At 44.0% G+C, this 22611-nt stretch overlaps 1 protein-coding gene across 1 annotated transcript in view; it reads right to left on the bottom strand.

Moving 5' to 3' along the window:
• Positions 1–6602: 6602 nt before the first annotated feature.
• znf385d (zinc finger protein 385D) overlaps positions 6603–22611 on the bottom strand; it is a 67554-nt gene continuing 51545 nt past the window's right edge. Inside the window, exons 5-8 of the mRNA XM_069175358.1 lie at positions 15662–16006; positions 13916–14097; positions 11715–11816; positions 6603–9145 (exon numbers count right to left, since the gene is read on the bottom strand). Coding sequence (XP_069031459.1) covers positions 8915–9145; positions 11715–11816; positions 13916–14097; positions 15662–16006 — 860 coding nt within the window. The 3' untranslated portion in view covers positions 6603–8914. The remainder of the gene's footprint in view (positions 9146–11714; positions 11817–13915; positions 14098–15661; positions 16007–22611) is intronic.

Below are 22611 nucleotides of genomic sequence, written 5' to 3'. Positions count from 1 at the left end.
CTGTGACACTCTTCGCTGAAAGGTCAGACATCAGGGATGCACATTGTTTTAACTTGGAGAAGAAACGATGCGCCGTCAGCAGTGAAGAAACTATCTGTCTGGCACCACAAGTTTTATGTGTGTGTGTGTGTGTGTGTGTCTGTGGTGAAATACTGGTTTATTTGACGACTAGTCCCGCCCACCTCGTCCAACCCAACTTTTGATCAAAAATGTTTTGATTCTCAACCAAAAAAAAAAAAAAATCAAGTTTTAAAAGCAAAATTCTAAATTCTGTGAATAAAACTAAGAAAACTTTAAGAGCAAATTTATTTACACTGCAAATAACTTTATTCTCAGTTCACATATTTTGACTTTCAAACTTAAATTCTGATTGCAGTGCAAAACAGGTTGTTGTTTTTTTTTTGCTCCCATAAAAAGACAAAAACACCTTTACAGCATCTTTACAATCCTCTCATCTAACTCCCAGTTTAATGTCGAACTCTTCCTTTAACTGTCCTGATTCGGGACTTCACAGCCTTTCAGGGTTTACTGGCAAAAACAAAAGGTTTGTCCCGCCTTCCTTTCATCCTGCAGGCTTACAGATATATGAAGTTATCGCACTGCAGGGAACTCCGGAGTCAAAGGGAGATGAACAGTTAAGCCGCAAGATGGTTTTCTGTGTCACCTGCTTAACGTGAGTCACAGTAACGGGAGAAGCCAATGCTGTCTATATTCATGAGCACTGTGATAACACAGCTGTCAGAGGAGTCCTTGAGGTTTTTTTTTCAGATTGCGTTGCCCGTGTAGCCGCAGCGTTATAGCGCAGTCCCAGATTTTTTTTTTTTTTTTTTTTTTTTGAAGTGCCAGATGCAAGTTGGAGCGCAACACTTCACGATCTGTGTGTTATTAAACTCAATCACGGAGAGGCAGAAATCCATCTATGCAAGTCATGTCTGGGTTTAAACATTTTTTTTTTTTTTAGGGAGGTTACTTTCACCAAAACAACATTTTGGACACCGAGAGACCAGGAGCATCGATTCAGTTTAGATTAAAGTTAAATGAAAACTACGGAGTCCATTAAATTCCACTTTCTTGGGGAACAAAACTCGGTTCTCCAGTTTGCAACCGCCTGAAACATATAAACATTTTTGATACGATGCCTTCGTCAGGTTTTCCACGTCACCTTTTCCCGGACTCAAACACCATTTTGGAGGCGATTGCGTTGCTGCAGAGTTTCTGCTTTTTGTCTGGTGGAGTCTTTCAAACTTGGTTCACCGTTCTCAGCTGATTTGACAGGAACTGCATATCTTTCACCCCAGGGGGGTTTTCCAAACTCTGCATCACTGACAAAGCCTCAGATTTTGCTCTATAAATAGAAAACGGTTCACTCTTGTTTCTGGGACTGAGAATTCTAAACAGAGGGTCTCAGTAACACAATAACGCAAGAATGCCTACAAACCCCAAAGACTGTACATAAAAATGGAAGTAGTGTTCAGGTCTGAATAGTGAGGCCAGTGCCTTAGCGGACAACACCACTGATAGCCACTAGGGGCTGACTCCAATAAAAAACAACCTCTGGCTCCAATAGATTTCCATTCAGAAAGCTTTGACTTCTCTCATGAAATACAAAGTCAAACCATTTTTTTCTGTTGTTATTAGCTAGATTCACTCCTTCTGATCCAACCCAGTATCACAGCAAAGCGTGTAATACACCTGCCAGTCCACTAGAGGGTACAGAGGTCTTTGTGACAGCTTGTAATGACGTGACAGAGGTCATGTGACAGAAGTCCTGAGATGAATTACCATCAGGTTTCTGGTACAGGTGGGCGGGGCATAGAGTCCTTCCCCAGCTCATCCAAAATATGGTCACTTCTGGCTCCAAAATACCAAGATGGCGACCGCCAAACTGCCAGATTGAAGGCTTGGTCTCGGTGCTGTAGTATCAGAGACTGAAGGTGGCTGGAAATGCTGCCCACAACGTCAAGAAGACCAAGGTCCTCCATCACCACCTGCAGCTGGTTGTCCGCAACGACAAGAAGCTCAACAAGCTGCGGCTGGCAAAAAAAAAACCACTTTTTCGAAGATCCGACTCCGTTACCAAAGTTACACGGTGCACGAACTGCCGGAGTTTTGAAGGAGTGGGAATTAAAAGTCAAGACAAATATGCATTACGTCAAAATGATTTTAAAGCTGTTATTTGAAGTTAAAAGTTATGCATCGGGGCGTTAAAACTTTGTCAATAGTGGCCAATTAGCCCATTTAATACCAAATATTTTATTGTGGCACAAACATGAAGGTTATTTTTGTCAAATTCAAAATAGATCTTCAGTGAAAATCCATCACGGCTCACCACAGATGAGCTACTTAATTTATCTATTTAAAACGATTCCAGTGTGGATGCACGTGTGGGTGGATACGGAGAGGTCGATTTGCCTGTAATTATACACGTATTATAATAACATACTGTATGTGCATGTGTGTATGTTCAGTCCTTTTGCTTTAAACCTATTTTTGGGCTTTCAGTGAGTCACTCGTAAAAAAAACGGCAAAGGTGTTCTGAAAGCAAACCTCTCAGCGACTCCTCTGCACACCTCCCCTCATTAAATCTTTATCTTTTGTTACTGGAGCCTAAAAGCACTCTGGGAAAACACACACAACAGTAAAACCAGGCCGCTTTTAATGGAGGCGTTCTGTCAAATTCACAAAGCGGCACCGGAGTTCTCCGGGAACGATCGCTGGCCGGAAGCGAGGCTTTTTGTAAACGTCCAGATGGAGTAAAAATGTCAGAGCCTTTAATGGACCGGGATGTTAATTGAGACATTTATCACGATGTTAAATCAAAGCTTTTTACACGAACACGGAGGGGAAAAAAGCGAGCTACCTGGACCTGCTGAAAGCCCCCCCGAGGGCGATATCATTGCAGCTCATGTCGAGTGTCTGTTACGACATCCTGCCAGAGTGCTGTGGCCTTCGGGGGGCTCTCGTCCCTGAAATGAAAAAAAAAAAAAATTAAAAAAAACTTGATATATAACTCATGAAAGGCAATGAACTTCTTTTTGTGGGAGTGACACAAAGAGATGGTTTCTCAAACTGAATAAATACAGAACATAGAAAGACTGAACTGCTCAGCTAGCTCAGTCTGGTTGGAACAAAGATATCCGCTATCGACGGACTCGTATTTAAGATTTTAGCACCGTGTCGTGTGTTAAAAACAAACCGGTCCAGCTAGCTGCTGCTAGGATTTTAGGTACGCGATTATCCGTGGTGTTACGGTACGGGTGCTCGGAGCGACAAAAAAAACACCTGGATTCACCAAATAGGTCATTTGATAGATCTATAACAAGTAAAAACATTATACTGCATATTATATGAAATTCAACCCTAATGACATATTTTCCATTGAGAAGGCGGAGTCATATTTCTAGTGATGAGCAGGGTGTGCTGTTATGCTGATTTGTTGACCAATCAGTCATTTAAAACTCATCTGATGTCCACTATTTCAGATCCAGATGTGTTCACGCTCTGAAATGTCACCGGGCGCTCGTAACTCTGGTTACTATCATAAATAATATGTGCTGTTGTTATATTGTTTTTCTACAGTCTGAACAGCCGCCGCTTGTTTGTAATTCAGTTGCAGCTGATAAGACGGCGAGCTGGTGAATTTTTTAATCCCATTGTTCTCGCCGCACGTCAGCGGGTAAGTAAATGTCGAGTGGACTCATTTGATCACAGGAGCTGAAAAAGCCACATTGTTATGACTCAAGATCCGTGACAACAGACTCGGTGGGAAAAAAAAAAGAATCCCTTTTTATATTTGGGGATCATAATGAGCTGTGTGTGTTTTTCCTTCAGCTTCATCAGGCCTGATGATAATGATGTACAGATTTCGCCCATTAAAAACTAATGAAACGAAGGAAGAATCGTGCGTGCCAGTTTCATTTTTTCCAGGTTTATAAAGTGGGTTACAAAATATGCTTCTGACTGTTACGAGTTCCACCTGACTGTTCATATCTGCATTAACCTGACGGTTAAATTATATTCATCTTTGTTTTTTAACAACTATAATTGTAGGTGATGTGTTGTTTTTAAACAGGGGAACAGTGGGTACCTTCATACATGCAGTCAGACAGATTTGACTAAAATATTCAAGTCCTTTTCATTTCTCTTTAAAAGTCAGACTGACATGAACATGACATTTTCTGCTGATGCAAAAAGAAGAAACTATTGGCACTATTTTTAATGTCCTACAAAAAAAAAAAGATTCTTACTCTGAGCCTGAAAATTTGTGGTCGAATGTTTTTTTTTAATATATATTTCTTAATATTTCTGCATACAAGTCCTAAAATTTTATATATAGAACTTAATTAAAACAATTGAGACGAAAAAATGCGAAAACGGGCCCAAACAATGATACTACCGCCACCGTGCTTCACAGATGAGATGAGGAATTAAATGTTTTCCGATCTCCAAAATAACTCTTCTCATTTCAACCAAAATGTTTTTCTTTTGTTCTCATCTGACCACAAAATCTTTTTCCAACAGCTTTCTGGGTTTTTCCTCGTGATCTTTGACAAACTGCAGGAGGGCAGAAATGTTCTTTTTGGAGAGCAGCAGCTTTTTCTTTGCAGCCCTGCCGTGCACATCAGAGTTGTTCAGTGTTTCCCTGACGATGGTCTCATGAACATCAGCCAACGTGAGAGAGCTTATTAGCTGCTAACAAGTTACCCTGGCTTCTTTTGCACTATTCCTTGCTCTCAGAGTGATCTTTGTTGCTCCGGGAGATGATAACAACGCTTTTTTAATTTCCTCCATCTGCACTCAATCTGTCTGACTGTTGATTGTTGGAGTCCAAACTCCTTACAGATATTTTCTTTAACCTTTTCCAGCCTGATGAACATCAACTTTCTTTCAGATAAATCTCTTCTTTTCACGCCTTGATAAACTTCCAAAAACAGAAAGTGTTGTGCAGCTCAGACTTTGAGATTCCTGTTCTTTAAATAAAAACACGGCCGCCCACTCAACCTGACTGTCATCCCGTTGATTGAAAACACCTGAATCTAATTTCACCTTCAAATTAGCTGCTAATCTTTGAGCTTCCCCTTTTAATTTGTACTTTTTCACTCAAATATGTCTAATATCGGATGCCACTCACAGATATGGCTAATTTTCCTCAATAAATAAATGACCACGTTTAAAACTTCCATCTCATTTGTTTTATTGGGTTCTCTTTATTTAATTTTAGGACTTGTGTGCAAATCTGATGATGTTTTAGTTCGTATTTATGCAGAAATATAGAAACTCATATCTGTCTTTTCCACTGAGGTGAAGTTACATTTTCTCTTGTTGTTTTATTCTTCTTGATATTTGATATGAAATCAATCAGCGATTAACTTTTGCTGGAATCACTTCCCCAGCTTGATGACTATGTAATGTATGAATATGAATAAACAGGAACACTGAGAATATTGCTTTTCCTGTTTCACCTTCTATTTACCAACTGTTGGTTGTTGAATTTATAATAATAAAAAACATGTCATCATTACTGAAGTCATTATTTTGAAACAAGCTTCTGCTGAGGTTCAATTTGTTCATCGACTGGAGCCGGAAAGTGAGTTTGTTCTGAGTCACACTCGACATCTACATTCCAGTTCTCGCTCGGTTGGACATCCAGCTGTTCACAGCGTTTTCCCTGCTGACGGAGAGAAAAGAGTCAGCCTGTGTTTTGTTTTTTTTTCTGCTGAGAGCTCCTCTGAACAGCGAGAGCGGCTCGGCGGCCCACTTACAGATGGTTGTGATCATCGCTCCGCAGGGATTGAATGGAATCGAGATGGTGGCCGGAGATTCACCTCGCGGAGCAGCGGCCCTGATCCTCAGACGGCCCGGTTCTCAGCCTGATCCTCAAACGGCCCGGTTGTCAGAGGGCCAGGGCCTCAGATGGCCCGGTGGAACTCAAACGGCCTCTTTCTCAGATGTTTTGTACTGGTTTTGGAGAGCTCGCGGGGGCTTCGGGGGAACCGAATCTCTGTCATCTGGCTGTACGGACTGCTTTCACGCGTCGGGGAGTTTGGGGGTAGATGTGCTCCAAACGAGGGGTGGATGCATTCAGTTGTGGGTTCATGGAAAAGTTCCCTGACGGAGGAACTGGGTTTAATATGAAGCGTGTGAGTTCTGTTGCCGTGGTGAGTTGGGGTCGATCCAAAAATACTGAAGCCGACCTCCTTCGGTCCGTGAGGTTATTTCTTAGATGGAGGATGTCAGACATCATGGGTGTATTGATAGTGTGTGTGTGTGTGTGTGTGTGTGTGTGTGTGTGTGTGTGTGTGTGTGTGTGTGTGTGTGTGTGTGTGTGTGAATTTGTGTCTATCCAATTTAAAAAAATCTTGCAATTTTGTAAAAATTCTTGCGATGTTTCCGCAAACAATTCCCTCAACAGAAACTGCTAAAAGCGTTAACGGCATAAAGTAACCTAAAAAAACAACAACTCACTTTATAAACTCCCCATTTACAGTCTGCAAAGCTCTGCTCTCACCATCAAAACAAACTGCATGCCAGCTAACCAGAACAACTGGACTGCAACTGCAAACTATGTAAATTAGTTTTATACACACTTCGAATTCATATTATTTAAAAAAACCCATTTAAGGCTCTTATTTTGACAGCAGATGTAACCTTTGGTTTCTATATTACAGTCACAGACTGTTTTGTAAAGCTACGTCACATTCATAATTTTAAATTATACAGTTTTAAAATATACGGACAGTTTAGTGTCTTCAGATGAATATTAAATGTTTAGTTGTACTGTAAGCCTGTTGCTCCCTTTACATTTCATCTCTTCTTCTGACGTGGATCACTTCGGTTCAACAGCATTTAAGACAGAATGGAGACGGAGAAGTCTTTTATCCAAAAGAAGAACGCAATTATCATTTTGTTCTGTAAACACAGCAGTGAGCGTCACCATTTCACTGGGCGACATATTCCTTCATTACCATAAACACACACTCTCTAGTTTATTTAGACTCGATCCCACATGCTCCGCCCGGCTGCCGCCAACACTTAACCGACCACCAAATGTGCAGTAATTCAGAGCTTAATGACTTTTTTTTTTTGAACATCTGCAGTAGCAACACGCGTGTTCGGGGCCGACGGGTTGTGGTAAACCCGACTGCATTCAGGTAATTATGAACATCATCATCTTTGCTGCATTAACATTCCAACAGATCATCTTTCAGCTCCGTCGCAGTCAAACTGTTGCATCGAATTACGAGATAAGGACACATCCGCTCTGCGTGCTCATTCTGAGAGAATACAATACACTATAAATAATTTAATAGAGTCTAATTTGCCAGCAGCGGCATTTACATCGGGATTATAGGAGCGTGTCTGCAGTTAAACACCGAGGTGAGAGAACATCCTTCAGAAACATGTTTGTTAGCAGTGAGAACGAGGCTGTGAGAAGAATCTTAATTCTGTATTTTTACATTCAGCAGGTGTTCGTTTGTGTGAGTGAAGCTCCGTGTGTTGAATTATATCTAAACAGAATAACAACAAGAGTGAACCATTTTTAAGTTTGTGTAAATATTTTTCAAACGCTACAAGTATGACGCGGATCGATCGCGGTTTACGTTCAAATCTGTGAGTTTTCTGAGTCGTCGGCGGAGGACGGTCAGAATGTGGTTCTTCATCAAGGAAAACGTCGCACGAAGCGTTTAGAAATCGTGGCGGACTGGATGATGATGTGTAAAATGTCGATATTTTGATACTTACGTACGAGTTAGCATACAGCTTCATTCTTTGCTGTGATTATGGTCTGGAGACTCTCGTTTTCACAGAGCGGACCAATCGGTGGCCAGTGGGCGTGGCCAAGTGCAATGATGCTGAAATCTGTTTTCCGGGTGAGTTTGGCTCCGGTGATACCGGGCGAACATTTCGGCACCAGGACCGCACGCGTTCGACATCATCCAGTGAATTCTCCACCAGCTTTAACAAATTAGGGCTCTTTTTATTTGAAATTGTTCACCTTGTACACACTGACACTTAACACAGACAAGCCTTTGTGGTCCCTGTGGCCCGAGACCCGGTCAGTGAGGATGTGTGCTGGATATCGACTGGGATGGTGGATGGACAACTCTCTCTCTCTCTCACACACACACACACACACACACACACACACACACACACACACACACACACACACACACACATACGCACGCACACGTACACATCCCAATACACACACACGATATCCAAGGACGAATACAAAAAAACGCACAGTACAACACACACTAACCGTCTAACACAGTCTAGCCATCTAATGAGGACATCAACAGAGGCGGGGCTTAAAGTGCAAACAGGAACAGAGGAGGGGCCTAACTCGCTCTCACGACCAGCAACAGCCTTTTTGTTTTTTAAATTATGAGTGACGGTAATCCTCCACCGAAGCATCACAAAAAAAAAAAAAAGAAGCAGATCCCTACCGTTATGTTTAGCTCACACTGTGCCTTGCATCATGAAATAATGACTCTGCATAGTTCACAAGGAGAGGGGGGGGGGGGAGGGGTTGTCTTTTATATTATTGCAGTACAATGTAGGTCCGAGTCTGGGGGGTGGGGGGTGACGGGGGTAGGGGGGGGGGTGGGGGGGTTGGAGAATGAGGCCGCGGGGATGGCACAAAAAAAAAATCACGTACAGTCCAGTGAGATAAGAGAAATAAATCCGGCGGGAGGAATGTCGGTTAATCCACACGAGGACAGAACTCAGAAAAAGGTTTTGGACGTGAAGATGTTCGGTAATCCAGATGCATAGAAGGAGCGCAGACGCCGAGACGAGTCCCCGGTCTGGGTCGACCCCCCGCGTTTGTTTGGTCCTCGACTCCGCCCCCTCCCTTCCCCTCCCCGCCTGCCCGCCCTCCCGCCCGCCGGCCTCTGAGTCAGATGGGTCAATATGGGGCAAAAAGGACTTGTGGGTGGGAGGTCCTGACAGGCCCCGGGGCCGGGCGGAGCAGCGCGGCGGGGAGGGTCTGTGTCTGGAAGAGGGCGGGGCTTGCGGCGTGGTTGGCGCGGTTCGTGAAAGAGTTGCTGATGGCCGCCGCCACCGCCGCCAGGTGGGCCGGGAGGATCTGAGCCGTCAGAGGCCGACACGGACGCTCCTTCCCCAAGATCAACTTTACCTGGTGGACAAACACAAAATACAGTCAACCGGACGAACACAGGACGGACAAAACAACGTGAATATTTAATGCAAAACTATGACATCACTGGAAAAAGTCGGCAATATATATTTGCAGATTCGAACGACTCGATAATAAAAGAAACGGTTTTGTTGACACCACAGTGTCTAAAAACAAAGTTATTGAATGTTTTCTCAGACGGCTCCTCGACACAAAACAATGGAGGTTTTTAAAACCTGTGAATTTGCTGCATAACCAGAAAAACCCGGATAAATCGAAAAAAAACAAACAAAAAAAAAAAAAAAACACTGCGGTTGGTTTTAACGACAGCTGCGAAGAGTTCGGGGGCCAAAGAGCTTAACGGGGCATCGCACAGATGCCAGAAATCAGCCGCTAATTGCTGAAACGGTTCCAGGTGATCTGCAAAACCGCGAGCGCCGATACGAGCGGTGGCGGTGAAAATGTCAACCCCTTCATTATTTCTCCGTTGTTTGACCAATGTACCTGCAAATTGGACATCAGGGCATGGGGGGGGGGGGGAATTTGGCGGGGGGGGGGAATTGCTCGCCTCTTTTTATAGACCTCAAATGCGCCCAATCAGCCTGATAATTAGAAGAGTTTTGTGTCAGTGTTTTTGCTGGGAGCACAGATTCAATTATTCCGACGTCAAAACCTTTTGTAGTGAAAATGAGAGAATTGGTGAAGTCGTGTAGTTTAAATTGAAAAAAAAAAAAAAAAAGAGGAAATGACAGACGCACTCGAAGCGCCGCAAACTCCAACATCGACCTAATCGGGTGAAAAAGGGCGCCAAAAGTTATCCGGCTTAATCTTCTGTATCAGTGATGGAAAAGCTCCGTTCTCGCGGCGCCGCGGCGGCGCCGGCTGTCACGGGTTATCAATCATGGACTCGGGCGTCGAACCCCCCCCCCCCCCCCCCCCCCCACACCCCTCACACCCCACCCTCCCCCCACCCCCGATGGGAAGCATTCTTTACTCGGCGCTCATCAGAGAAGCTCCTCTCCGTTAACTCAGTCAATGATGGGTTTCAGGAAGAAGTCATTTCCCCCACACTGCTAACCCCGGCGCTCCGTCTCAGGCAAACAGTGGGATGAGACGAACGCTGTTTCTCGGAGGCCTTTTTGTAAAATGTCTCGTTTCCCCGTGTTGGACCCACGCGTCCATCCCACCAACCCGCCACCGAGTGACTCGCTAATAATTCGCTTCTGAAGGCGTTTTTCGCTTATTTGTCCAATTGAGGAAAAACAGTTTCCAATTTTCTCGATCCGGTTAAAATTCAGGTTCATCATCTAACTTTTTTTTTTTTTTTTTTTTTTTTTAAGATCCAAAGATGGCCAATAAGAACAAATGGAAACGGTCCAATTTCCCATAATCCCATTTAAGATGCATTAACTGATTCCCGAAATGAACGATCGGTTACGATCGGCTCCCATTTGCGCCTTTTAATACAACTTCAACACTTCCTGTATTTTTACTAAAAGCCCTGTTGTGTTTTATGAGACAGAAACCCCCCAAAAAGGCTCTTATTGTATTATGTTGCCATTATTTTTTTATAGGTATTGTTTTTATCAGGAAGATTCAGGGTTCGAGCCTCGGTTCGTAAACGGAGCGATATTTCTCTTCGTCCGTTTGAAGTCACGCTTCATTTCCTCCGATGTGTTGTCGGCTAAATGAAGCCTGGACTTACATTATTGTTTGCCTCCATTTGAAACTCTTTCCGCTTCTGTTTGAAACTGTAGTTTACTGTTAGTTTACTGTTTGCACAGCGTTTTAAACACGGCGGGTTTGCTCCTGCGTTCGACCAATCGCTGAACACCAACGTCAGTGCGGTTCCTATGGCAACGGGGAGAGGACCACCTCAGAGGCGGGAGCCAAAACGAAAAGAAAGTACCGTCTTGAGTCCTCCTGCGCGGACACACAAAGACAGAGGAACCTCCCTCCTGCTGGTTTACATCCCGGCACAGCGAGCAGCAGAAAGTTTAAAACAACGACCTCAGGAAAGTTCAAGTGTCCTCTTCCTCCTCCTCTTTCTCCTCCTCCTCCTCCTTCTCCTCTTCTTCTTCTGTGGTTTGTCAGCTCGCCTTGACACTAATACGAACCGCCGTGCAGCCGGAGACCACACGGTGAAGCCCTCCCAATAAGTTAAAACTGACATTTACAATCACCTCCGAAACAGAAATCCACCCGAGTCTGCATTCCTCCACCTCCCTGGCTCAGACGAGCCTCCGTCCGCGCTATTCGTGTCAATAAAATATCAGGTTTTTTGGTATTAAATCACGCCGTGCGCTGCCAGACACTTTTAATAAAAGCTGCGTAGCAGGTGATCCGGTTATGAAAGCTGACATTTCACAGAAGTTACGCGCTTGTCGAGTGGATTGAAGGTGATTTATCGGAGCGCGCTTTCTGAGGATTTCTTCGCTGACAAGGAAACGCTTTACGTCGCAGGTTTGTCCGACATCCTCTCCCCCCGCGAAACCCGAGTCGAGACACTCGACACCGAAAGTAGCCTGACGAGAAGAGACGAGACGAAAAGATCAGTGCTTTGACTCACCGGCTGCTTGGTCGGGCCTTTCTGCGGTTTGCTGTACGGGCTGTACTTCGGTTTGGCCGGTTTACCTGCCGCTCGGTCTTTATGACGCCGGCTGCTGATGTGCTGAAAAAAAAAAAAACGAGACCGAAAATGAGCTTCAAATGAGGCAAAGAGGGAGTCACACTATAATAATAGTAATAACCATAATAATAATAATAAACTTTACTTGTAAAGCACCTTTTATGAGAAATGTTTTACAGCGAGGAAATTCCATGCAGTGTTTCACATATAAAGGAACATTTTAGAATATATAAAAAGAAATAAAGTGAAACAGAAATAGAGTAGAGAATATAATATGCTGGTCGCAGCATGTCGCTTTATTTTAACGCGATATAAAAATCAACTTTTCACATTAAAGGTATTAAAAAAAAACAGAACAGAAAAAAAACACAATAATTCTGCATTTATACTCAGTTTAATAAACTGATGTGGTTGGTTTGACTGTATCGACCAACAAAAAAAAATTAACTTGACCATGAAGCTAAGAAGAAGAGGAAGCCTCCATTTTAAGGCGGGGCTTGCCGTGACTGGGCGTGGCTTCGGCATCTTCAGTGGACACGCCCATAGTGTTTCACAGCAGAGATCTGCTTATTCTTTCCCAAACTTTCGGACCTAATTAAAACCTTTTTAAATCATCGAAACTGGGCTGGGTGGTAAATAACATGTTTAGTGGGGTGATAAACGAACAACACGTTTTTATTTCCACTTTAAATGCATTTAAAAATACAGGATATCAGCGGGAAAGGTCCAGTGCAGTGAACTCCTACTGAACGACACATTATTTGTTAAATTCACATGTGGTTTTCTAATTTTGCAAGATTGGAAACAGCCAGTGGGTTTTAAAATAAATAAGACAAGAATCCGGACTGACACGTACAGAAATACTGTGTAACCTCAAGCCAATAAATAATTCAGCGTGGCTACACGTTGACAACAAAAGGCAGATTCCTGTCTGTCTAAATTTCACAGGTCCTCGCGGTGGGTTTAACAATCACACTTTTCTTCTGTTTTTTTTTTCGAGCTGTAACTGAAATTCGTCACGGCGGCTTCTGTTTTTTTCACCGAGGATCGCTGCCGCTCAGAGCAAAATTTCTCCTCGCATGAAAAATTTATACAAAGCCTGTTTTCAGTGCGAGATCTCAAGGTTAGCTGAGACAAAACCGAGAGGTTTTTCAGGTATTGTGAGTGTCGCCCCCCCCTCCTCCCCCACCCGATGACAGAACGATCAGCAGCTACAAGAAAAGAGGCTTTTGTGAAGAGCCCTGAACTACAAAGATAAACTCGCACTCTCAGACGAGTCACAATGACATTTTTGTCTTTTCTCTGCTTTCCATGGAAACCTGATTTTAACTTCCATTTTTACTTTAAAAAAAAAAAAAAAGTGTTTTTCTTGTTTTTATTAACTTTATTTCTCCAGGAGAAACTCAGTTTATTGGATATTTAAGGTATTTTAAACAGATTTCTTTAGGTTTCTGCAAGAATTCATGTCACATAAAGGTGTGACGCACAGGAAGTGAAATCTGGGACTAAATCAGGAGCCGTTTACCAAAGATTCAGACGTGCACACGGCAAATGTATCATCAATGTAAATCCTCACGAACACACTTCAAACACGCCATCCTTGCTTCAGAAATGTGGTGGTCGGGGGAAGAGATTTGATTAACGGCTGCAGGTAAATGCAGGTTTTTACCGTAATCTGATTATTATAGTGCATGTAATTGTGTTTCGCTGCTTTAACCTGGTCTGTCGTTGAAACCCTGGTGTCTGGTGTGTTCGTACACATGGTGAACGACATTAGAATTCAAATTACAAAATAATAAATGTCTAAATACTGGTTGCAGAGGCAAAAAATTCATTTAACAATAACGCTAATTAGCGCCCAAGTTAATAAGCTACACACGGACAATAACTAGTTAAACTAACTTTGTAGCTACATACATGGGAAATATTACATTTTGATAAATGGCAATTAAAATTTAAACATGCCAACAAAATTCCCTGATGTTCCATGATTTGGCCCAAAAAAAGATTATAAAATTCTCTGACTTTCCTTGTCTGGAAAAGAGTTTTTAAAATTCCCTGATATTCCTGTGAAAGACTTTGTTAGCTGAGCCTGCTTCATTTTAAATTTCAAAACCATGTTGACCGTTCGTCCATCTCACCTGTTTGAGCTGCGTCTCCGAGTTGACGTGGACGTCGCACGTCTCGCAGAAAAACGTCTTGTTCTGCAGACCCGTCGCCGCCTTGGACGTCGGGGCCAGTTTGCTCTTGACTCCGGCCCGAGGGAAGGACTTGATGGAGCCCACGCCGCTCCGGGCCTCCAGCATGGTCTTGTGCTTCGTACCTGCAGGTTGAAACAGGAAAGCAGGTCGGTCGGTACAGAAGCAGCAATAATACACGTATACATAATTTGGACGCCATGACGGTCACGTGGTTAGAAAAAAGTCGTCTGAGTGGGTGAATTACGAGAGGATTTAATACAAGCTGGATCAGTGAGTTCATGTCAGCTTTGCTTTTTTTATTATTTATTATCCCTTTACTGGCTTATCTCTCCGCTACTGTCCTGGTTTGTTTGTTTGTTGTTGTGATTTTAAACGATATTTGAACTGTTATTTTGACTGTTGTTGTGATTTGAACTGTTAATTTGACTGTTGTTGTGATTTGAACTGTTATTGTGACTGTTGTTGTGATTTGAACTGTTAATTTGACTGTTGTTGTGATTTGAACTGTTATTGTGACTGTTGTTGTGATTTGAACTGTTAATTTGACTGTTGTTGTGATTTGAACTGTTATTGTGACTGTTGTTGTGATTTGAACTGTTATTGTGACTGTTGTTGTGATTTGAACTGTTAATTTGACTGTTGTTGTGATTTGAACTGTTATTGTGACTGTTGTTGTGATTTGAACTGTTATTGTGACTGTTGTTGTGATTTGAACTGTTATTGTGACTGTTGTTGTGATTTGAACTGTTATTGTGACTGTTGTTGTGATTTGAACTGTTAATTTGACTGTTGTTGTGATTTGAACTGTTATTGTGACTGTTGTTGTGATTTGAACTGTTATTTTGACTGTTGTTGTGATTTGAACTGTTATTGTGACTGTTGTTGTGATTTGAACTGTTAATTTGACTGTTGTTGTGATTTGAACTGTTATTGTGACTGTTGTTGTGATTTGAACTGTTATTTTGACTGTTGTTGTGATTTGAACTGTTATTGTGACGTTGTGATTTGAACTGTTATTGTGACTGTTGTTGTGATTTGAACTGTTAATTTGACTGCTGTCATGCTGTCTGTGGACTGTTTTATTATTGTAAAGCCCTTTGTGATTTTATATCTGTGAAAAGTGCTACACAGATAAACTTTACTTACTTACATTCATGAGGGAGTTTGAGTTCACTTGGGAAATCTAATGCAACTACTATATTTTTATAGTTTTGTTACATTGATAAATACATATTTGTTTCCTCATTTAATCCATCCCTTGTTCAAACTCTCAATAAAATGCTCATCTAATAAAATAATGACGGTGTGGTTGAAAGCAGTGAAACACTCCTCTATGAAACGATAGATGTGTTTTGTCATTTTCCTCTCAGCGTCTGTCTGAACGTGCTATTAGAAATTTATTTGACAGAATGAGTCAGAAAAACAATCCGTGTTTTCTCACAATACCTGATCATCAAAGTTTTATACAAGGTTCCCATGGAAACCAGCGACAAACCCACAACAATTGCAGAGTCATGTTTTTTTTCTGGGCTGAAAATGATTGTTTGAGACAACGCTGACAAAGAGCACCGAAGGAACGCGGCAGACACCAACCCTCCTCCACGTAGAGCACCATGACGTCCGCATGAAACTAGACGTCGTGGAATAAAAAATGTTTAGCGTGTAGAAGTAGATCTGTTCTCTTACCGCTGTTGTGAGCCTCCAGCTGCGACGCCGAGTTGACCGCCACTTTGCAGAGCGAGCAGTAGAGCAGGCGCCGGGCCTTCTCATCCTCCGTCTCCGTCTCCGCGTCCGTCTCCGTCTCCGGCTCGGCCTCGGTCTCCGGGTCCGGTTCCGAGGGCGAGTTGAGCTTCGCCGGGCCCTCGTCTGCCCCGGCGGCTGAGGTAGTCTCCGGGGACGCGGCCGCCGTGCCGCTCGGGACCGTCAGCGGGTCCGCGGGTAGCGGCGCCGGCGCCACGGGGGTCGCCAACAAGGGTTGTGCCGGTCCGAGCGCGGGGGACAGCGGCAGCGGCGCCGATCCAGGGATGCCATCTGCGGAGAGAAATACACGATTTGTTTTGAATCCTATTGCTCCAATCCATCATTTCGGGAGCGATGTTTTATTCATGTCATGTTTGCCCAACAGGTGGCAGAGCACCTTTTTATTTAGACTTTAGAGGACCATTTCAATTTGATTTGTTTGCTTTTATTCAAGAAAATAAAATAAAACTACTGACATAAAAAAAAACATGAAGTGCTGTGTGTCGAGTACTTCCAGTGCTGGGAAAGCTGAGAAATGGAAATAAGTGAATCACAGTGCAGCAACAAACAGTGAATTAATGACAACTGGATTTAGATATAAATAATTCTGTTCATTATTGTCAGAGATTGAGAACCAGAGTCGAAGCCTGGTTGACTTAAACCGGTTGATCGCTGGTTGATCCTGAAAGAAACTTTTCCACAAAACTGAGTTGTATGACATTTTTCCATCCAAACATGGCAGTTTTTAAAGAACAGAAAGCTCATTTAGCAAACAGGAGCATAAAGGATGTTTCAGTTGCGACAAAATCCACATATTGTTTTAAATATGTATAATGTGGACCGGTGGCAACCAACAGTGAAGTCAACCGTCGCCATGGTGCTACTTTGGAGCCAGAAGTGACCATATTTGGACGAGCTGGGGGAGGAGCGAGGAACCGCCTACCTACAGCACAAACCTCACTGCACCACAGGCCTGTCAATCAAAAAGACACGCCCCCCCCCCACCCCCCAAACATACCGCTTTTTGAGACCTGACATCTAATTAACGATGGCATTAATCAGCAGTGTGAACTCGTTTGTCTTGAATGAAACACGTTCATTTAAATGTAAAAGTCACTGCAGCTTTAAGTAGTTAAACAGGAACAGTGATTTTAAATTTTATTGTGATATATAGCATATATTGCTATCAACTAACCCTACCAAAACATACATTCTCAAAATAAAGACTTTAGGAGAAAATGAAAACGGTCCACGTCTCTAAATGTTAACAATGACAAATGATATATACAGAGATTAATGTGTTTTAAACTAAAAGTCAAACAACAAAATGAACCGTTTCTATAATTGATTCAAGACCACCACAAGCCAAACAAGGAGCTGACCAATCAGACGGGACTTTTTAGACCGGAGAAAAGACGCCCCGACTTCCATTTATGATGGTAAAACTGCTCCACGACGCGAGTTATTATCGATGACATGCCACTTTATGTGCGTTCTATACATGTCAAACAAATCCCATCTGTGTTACCGAGTCGTCGGGCTTCTGCGAAGCAGTCGGAGCTTCGACTCCACTCTCACAGATCACATTAACATGTACAAAGAGCCGCCGCGCTCCCAGAGAAACGCCTGGTCTTTGGAGGAGCGAAGAGACGGCAGCCGATCGATATATTTGACTCATAAAACAACACCGCATGTCAGCGTATGGAATACAAGCGGACGGCCGCCGCATTTACGAAAATGAAATTTTGCCTCGGCGGCACCGTCTGATCGATGCCAATGCCTCCGAGTTCTCCGCACTCCAGTGTCGCAGAAATGAAGATCAGCCAGCCCGGGAGAGCAAATCAATAGTGAATTATGTCATGCTATTTTTGTGAGGGCATTATAAATGGTTCTTATTCATCCCGACGGAGGCGTCGGCAGCTGCCGCACACAAAACCCCTTCGACGGTTACATCGTCGCCCGGATCGCTTCTGGCGAAAGGTCGGAAAGTAAATCAGAGGCGGAAAAAACAGCAGGTATGTTTCTGTAACGACCCGCCGGGAAAAAAAACAAACACTTTCAGACATCTTTCACGTTAGAATAATCAGAGACTGATCCGAGGCGTATTTACTGATCCACATACGGTCTGAGAGCTTCAGCTAATTGCTTCAAATGTATGTAAATATATGCAGTTTTTATTTATTTATTTATTTTAAACTTTTTTTTTTATAGTTGGCTGTTTTTGTGAGCATCCATCCATTAATCTTTTTGAAATGGGGTTTAAGGCACATTCCTACTTCCAGCTTCCAGCTGACTGACTCCAGCTATGAAATCTGCAGCACAATAATGAAACTCGCCCGCATCTTCTGAGTGCAGATCTCTCTGGTGACGAACAGGAGGAGGCGGGAGATAAAATGCACGGAAGTGGGACGTCCGCATCGAAATGCACACGAGGTTGAAAGCGACGCCTAAGCATGCGACCTTCTGTCGTCACGGCAACAGCAAACACGGTCCCGCGAACGCCGATCATCGACCCGACGTGGTTTTTTTTTCCCCTAAACCTTCGCCGAGGTTGTTTTTTTGTTTTTTTCTAACCTTTCATAACATTAAATCGAAATTAGCCCTCAAAAAGCCCGTGTTTATGGGGTGGGGGGGGGGGGGTGCGCGTGTCTGTTTGATTGACAGGCCTGAGATGTAGTCAGCTGTTTCGCTCCACGGTCACTTCTTGGCGACGGCCGAATCGCTCGAGGCCTTTTCTAAAAAAAAAAAGGGCGGCTCACGAAACCGAAGGGTGACATCACGGCGGGTTCCCGCTTGGATTCACCCCCTCCATCCCCCCCCCCCACCCCCACCTCCCACCTCCCTTCCTCCTTAAGCTCGCGATGATAGCTGATTGCTGTAACGCAGACCGACAGTTAAATTGAAAGCGCTGCCTCGGACCTGGCTCGGTCGGGTTCCCGCCTGTCGATCTCGCACTCCATCTGAGACCGCAAAGCTCTTGGACCGGAGGGCGCTGACTCGCCGCTACGATGCACGCTTTCCAAGAAGCCGTGAAAGAACAACCCCCTTTTTGGAAAACTCCAGACTTAAATTGCTAATTTACTTGGACGCGCGCGGTAAATTAATCCTTTGTGTTTTGAAATATAAAGTGACGTGAACACCGAAACGGCATCCAGCAGCTGGGAGGTTTCTTCTTTTCTCCCCGAGTGTCGCTGCCGCAGTTCTTTTAATGCCATTTTACCGACTGACAAGATCCACCCGGCGCCGCCGCCTATTGATTACAGTCGCCAGCGGATGATTGAGTGTTCGCTGATGTAGTGTGTGATCACCTGTGGGGAGCTGACCTCTACCTGTGAGTGAGTGTGTGTGTGTGTGTGTGTGTGTGTGTGTGTGCGCGTGTGTGTGCGTGTGCGTGTGTGTGTGTGTGAGTTTCAGCGGACTCCTGCAGATGCCCCCGAGGAACTGATTTTTTTTCAGGACGAAACATCTGGCATGAAAAGGCCATTATTCCCGGCTGCCCCATTCAAATACCATGACTGGAACATTTATTTCAAGTTTGCAGGCTCCACTTGAAAGCGGGAACGGTGACTTCACTTATTAGCTGGGTTTAATTTATAGTCTTTTTCATTTAAGTTGAAGCTCGGAAATCGGCTACGGGCAAGAAATTCCTCCAAATTCGAATCGTCTGAACGCCAACAGACTTGATTTAACAGCAGAAACAAGACATGATTTTTACATTTCAATCACGAGGAAAAAACCCCCAAACATGAAACCACCCCCTTTTTTTTTGTTGTATTTTTTTTTTAGACATTCAGCTAAAGCTCTGAAACCATCTTTAGTTGTTACTGAAACGACAACATCGGTTTTCACATTACGTCCCGTGGAGCCCCGGGCCGTCACCAAGGAGAACAAGAAATAATCTGTGACCTGTTTACGACACGGCCGACCTCGTCCCTCCTGGTGAGTAATGTTTACGCCGGCGACCTCTCCGCTCTCTCGCAATTAACGAACCGCCCACTCCCGCTCCGCTCGGGGTTCGCCAGGCAACAAAACAAACCCGAAAATCACAGCGAGTGGCTCGCTCTGTCTTGAAAAAGAGAGGTGGGGGGGGGGGGGGGGCATCACACCTGCTTCTCTGGGCAGCTTTTCAATGGCCGACCCGGACCGAGAGGTTTTCCAGCAAAAAGTTCAAGTAAAGGTTCGGCGTTGGTGTCAGCCAGCGTTTCTGTGCCCGCCAGTTTGGCCGACGTCCGTTCCATCAGAGAACCGCCAGAATCATTTTCAGCCGATCGGCGTATTTATTTTTGCTTTACGGCGCACGTTTCTTTTGTTTGCCGGTGCCCCCCCTTCCTCCCCCCTTCATTTATCCACAGCTGGAGCCAGTATTTTGTTTCGCAGGCAGAGACTCATGAACTGTTTTGTAACGTCGCTGGAGACGGACAACCAGCCGCATCAGTCAGGAAACTGACACGCTGCTATCGGAAAGCATCGCGGGGTGCTATTTTTTTGGGCTACGCTCCGACATGTTGGCAACCTGCTTATTTGCCCTCCGCTGAATCTAAAGATGAAATTGATGTCTCTCTTCACATTCCAGGTATCAGAAGAAAAGCTCTCTTCGGCAATAACTTAACACGAAGACTGGGAAGCAAACGGAAATTGATAGCTTCCAAAAAAAAAAAAGAAAAAGAAAGACAGATTCACCTTCGCACAGTTCTGACACCGAGCATTAAAACCTCAGAAGATGGACTGTGTCAGCGTGAGTTGGCTAAAATCCAAATAAAATAAATAAAAATCATTATTATATTTTGGGCCATAAGTTCATGTGCTGAAACCATGCCAGTATGTTTAGTATTAAACAACTGGTGAGTTGCGGAGATGTTGTTTTGATGGGGGGGAGGAGCCATCTGATTGAAAACCTGACGATACTAAGCCCCGCCCACCGATAGCCGTAACCTGACTGCACCACAGGTCTGTCAATCAAACAGACACGCCCCCAAAAACAGTTCTTCTTGAATCTTCTTTTCTAATGAATGAGGGATTATTTTCAGATGGACCTCCAGAAAACTAAGAAGAAGGAGTGACTTTAGCTAACAACACCGAGATAACTGATGGACACATTTTATTCACTTTGGATTTGATGAGAGAAGTTGAATGGGAGTCTATGGAGCCGGAGGCTTTTTGGAGCCGACCTCTAGTGGCACTCGCTGGTATTGCAGCTTAAGGCACTTCTTCATCAGCCTCATTTTTTGGACCACTTTTACATCCAGTCTACGAGTTTTCCCCGATCCTCCGGTCTTAACGCTAAACTTAAGCTAATCAACTCTGGGCCCTCACGTCCAACTTCCTGCCCGAACATTATAATTCAATTCTTCTTAAGACAGCAGTAGAGCTCATTCATATTTCACCTTGGGTTCTTGTAATGATAAAAGTACAAAGGAAATTAGTAATAACAATAAAGATCTTGTCTTTTATCCGTCTTCTTACCACAGGACCTGGTCGGTGGGCCCATCTCATGCGAAGCCATGCATGCATTTGCCCTTGTGTTGGGGTGAACCCATCTAGCACAGTGTCATTAAAGAGCCATTTGCTGTTGGAAGGGCAGGTGATTAAAGTGTACTTTGGCTGGCCTAGGACGCCGGGCACCCTGGGAAGCCTCCTGTAATCCATATCCCCCCGCTCAGTGTGACCTAACTGGCTCTGCAAGGCCCAGTTAAGAACTCAATCCCCTCTCATTATTGGAGGTAATGACTGTGATCAATCTAAAGTTGGTAGGGAACGGGCGGGGGGGTGGGGGGTGGGGGGGGGACGTAACCCCGACAGCAAAGGTAGGAGAAAGAGAAGGAGACAGAGCGAGCCCAGGTAAAAATTAAAAAAAAGGAAAAAGATAAGAGAACAAAAAAACAAAACAAAAAGAGGGCAGATGTTGAAGACGGAGAAAGATGGAGCCGGAAAAAGAAAAGTGAATTAAAAGTGAAACTGGAAAAACGAAGCGAAGTTTTGGGAACAAAACAAAACGGGGGGGGGGGAAAAAATGAAGCGAGGGGAAAGAAGATCGGGGACGCGAGGAGGTGAGAGATAACATTAAAGGAGAGTAATGGAGTACGGGACGCAATTAAAGGGGAGAGAAATCGAGAGGGTGGGACCGGTGAAGGCAACAAAAGACGGGAGAGAATTGAGAGCGAGGCCGATCGGGACAGGTGGCGTGACCCTTCGAGACAGGACACAGCCTCTTTTCTCCCCCCACCACCCCCACCACCACCGATACGTCCTGCTGGCCAAGACACGGTTCTGAAATCCTTCCACTCCGCTTAAGCTTTCAGGCAATCACAGGACTCCCCAGAGATCTGATTACCTTTCTCAATGAAACCGGATTAAGCTCTTTAATTAAAATGATTGGGACTTATTATAGTCTGTCACAACTTAAAGGACAGAAATCCCTCACGGCTCTTGAGTTCTGTCAAAATTCATCGGACGTCTCAGGTTGTTTCTTCCTTTTGTCAGTATTCAAAGTGAGTAAATGAGAAAAAGGAGTCACAGCTGCATATTCCTGGACTAAAAAGACTGATAAGGTGAAAACATTTGCATGCGCGAATATGCCGCTGCTTTGCAATTATCATTTTGTTGTTGTTGTTGTTGTTGTTGAAGGAGGTAAAAAAAATATATATAAAAAAAATAAGGCGACATTATCTCTGATATTCAACAGCATGCTGGGGGAGTCATTGATTTGAATTCTGACTGATTTATCTCCTTTCAGTTTCATTCGACATCAAATGATCCGCACATAATTTCTGTCGGGGAAAAGTTTCTGCGGTCCCCCCCCCTCCCCCCCCCCCCCTCCCCGAAAAACTCGCAAATGAGAAACATTTTGGCGGCTTCTTCGCGTGGTTACAGAGCCGATCTAATCGCACACTCGTCAG

The sequence above is a fragment of the Embiotoca jacksoni genome, unplaced genomic scaffold, assembly GCF_022577435.1.
Source record: "Embiotoca jacksoni isolate LCO1_2020_lvr unplaced genomic scaffold, fEmbJac1.0.p SCAF_66, whole genome shotgun sequence".
NCBI lineage: Eukaryota > Metazoa > Chordata > Actinopteri > Embiotocidae > Embiotoca > Embiotoca jacksoni.
The sequence above is the reverse complement of the archived record's forward strand: the minus strand, read 5'-3'. Positions and strand labels throughout refer to the sequence as shown.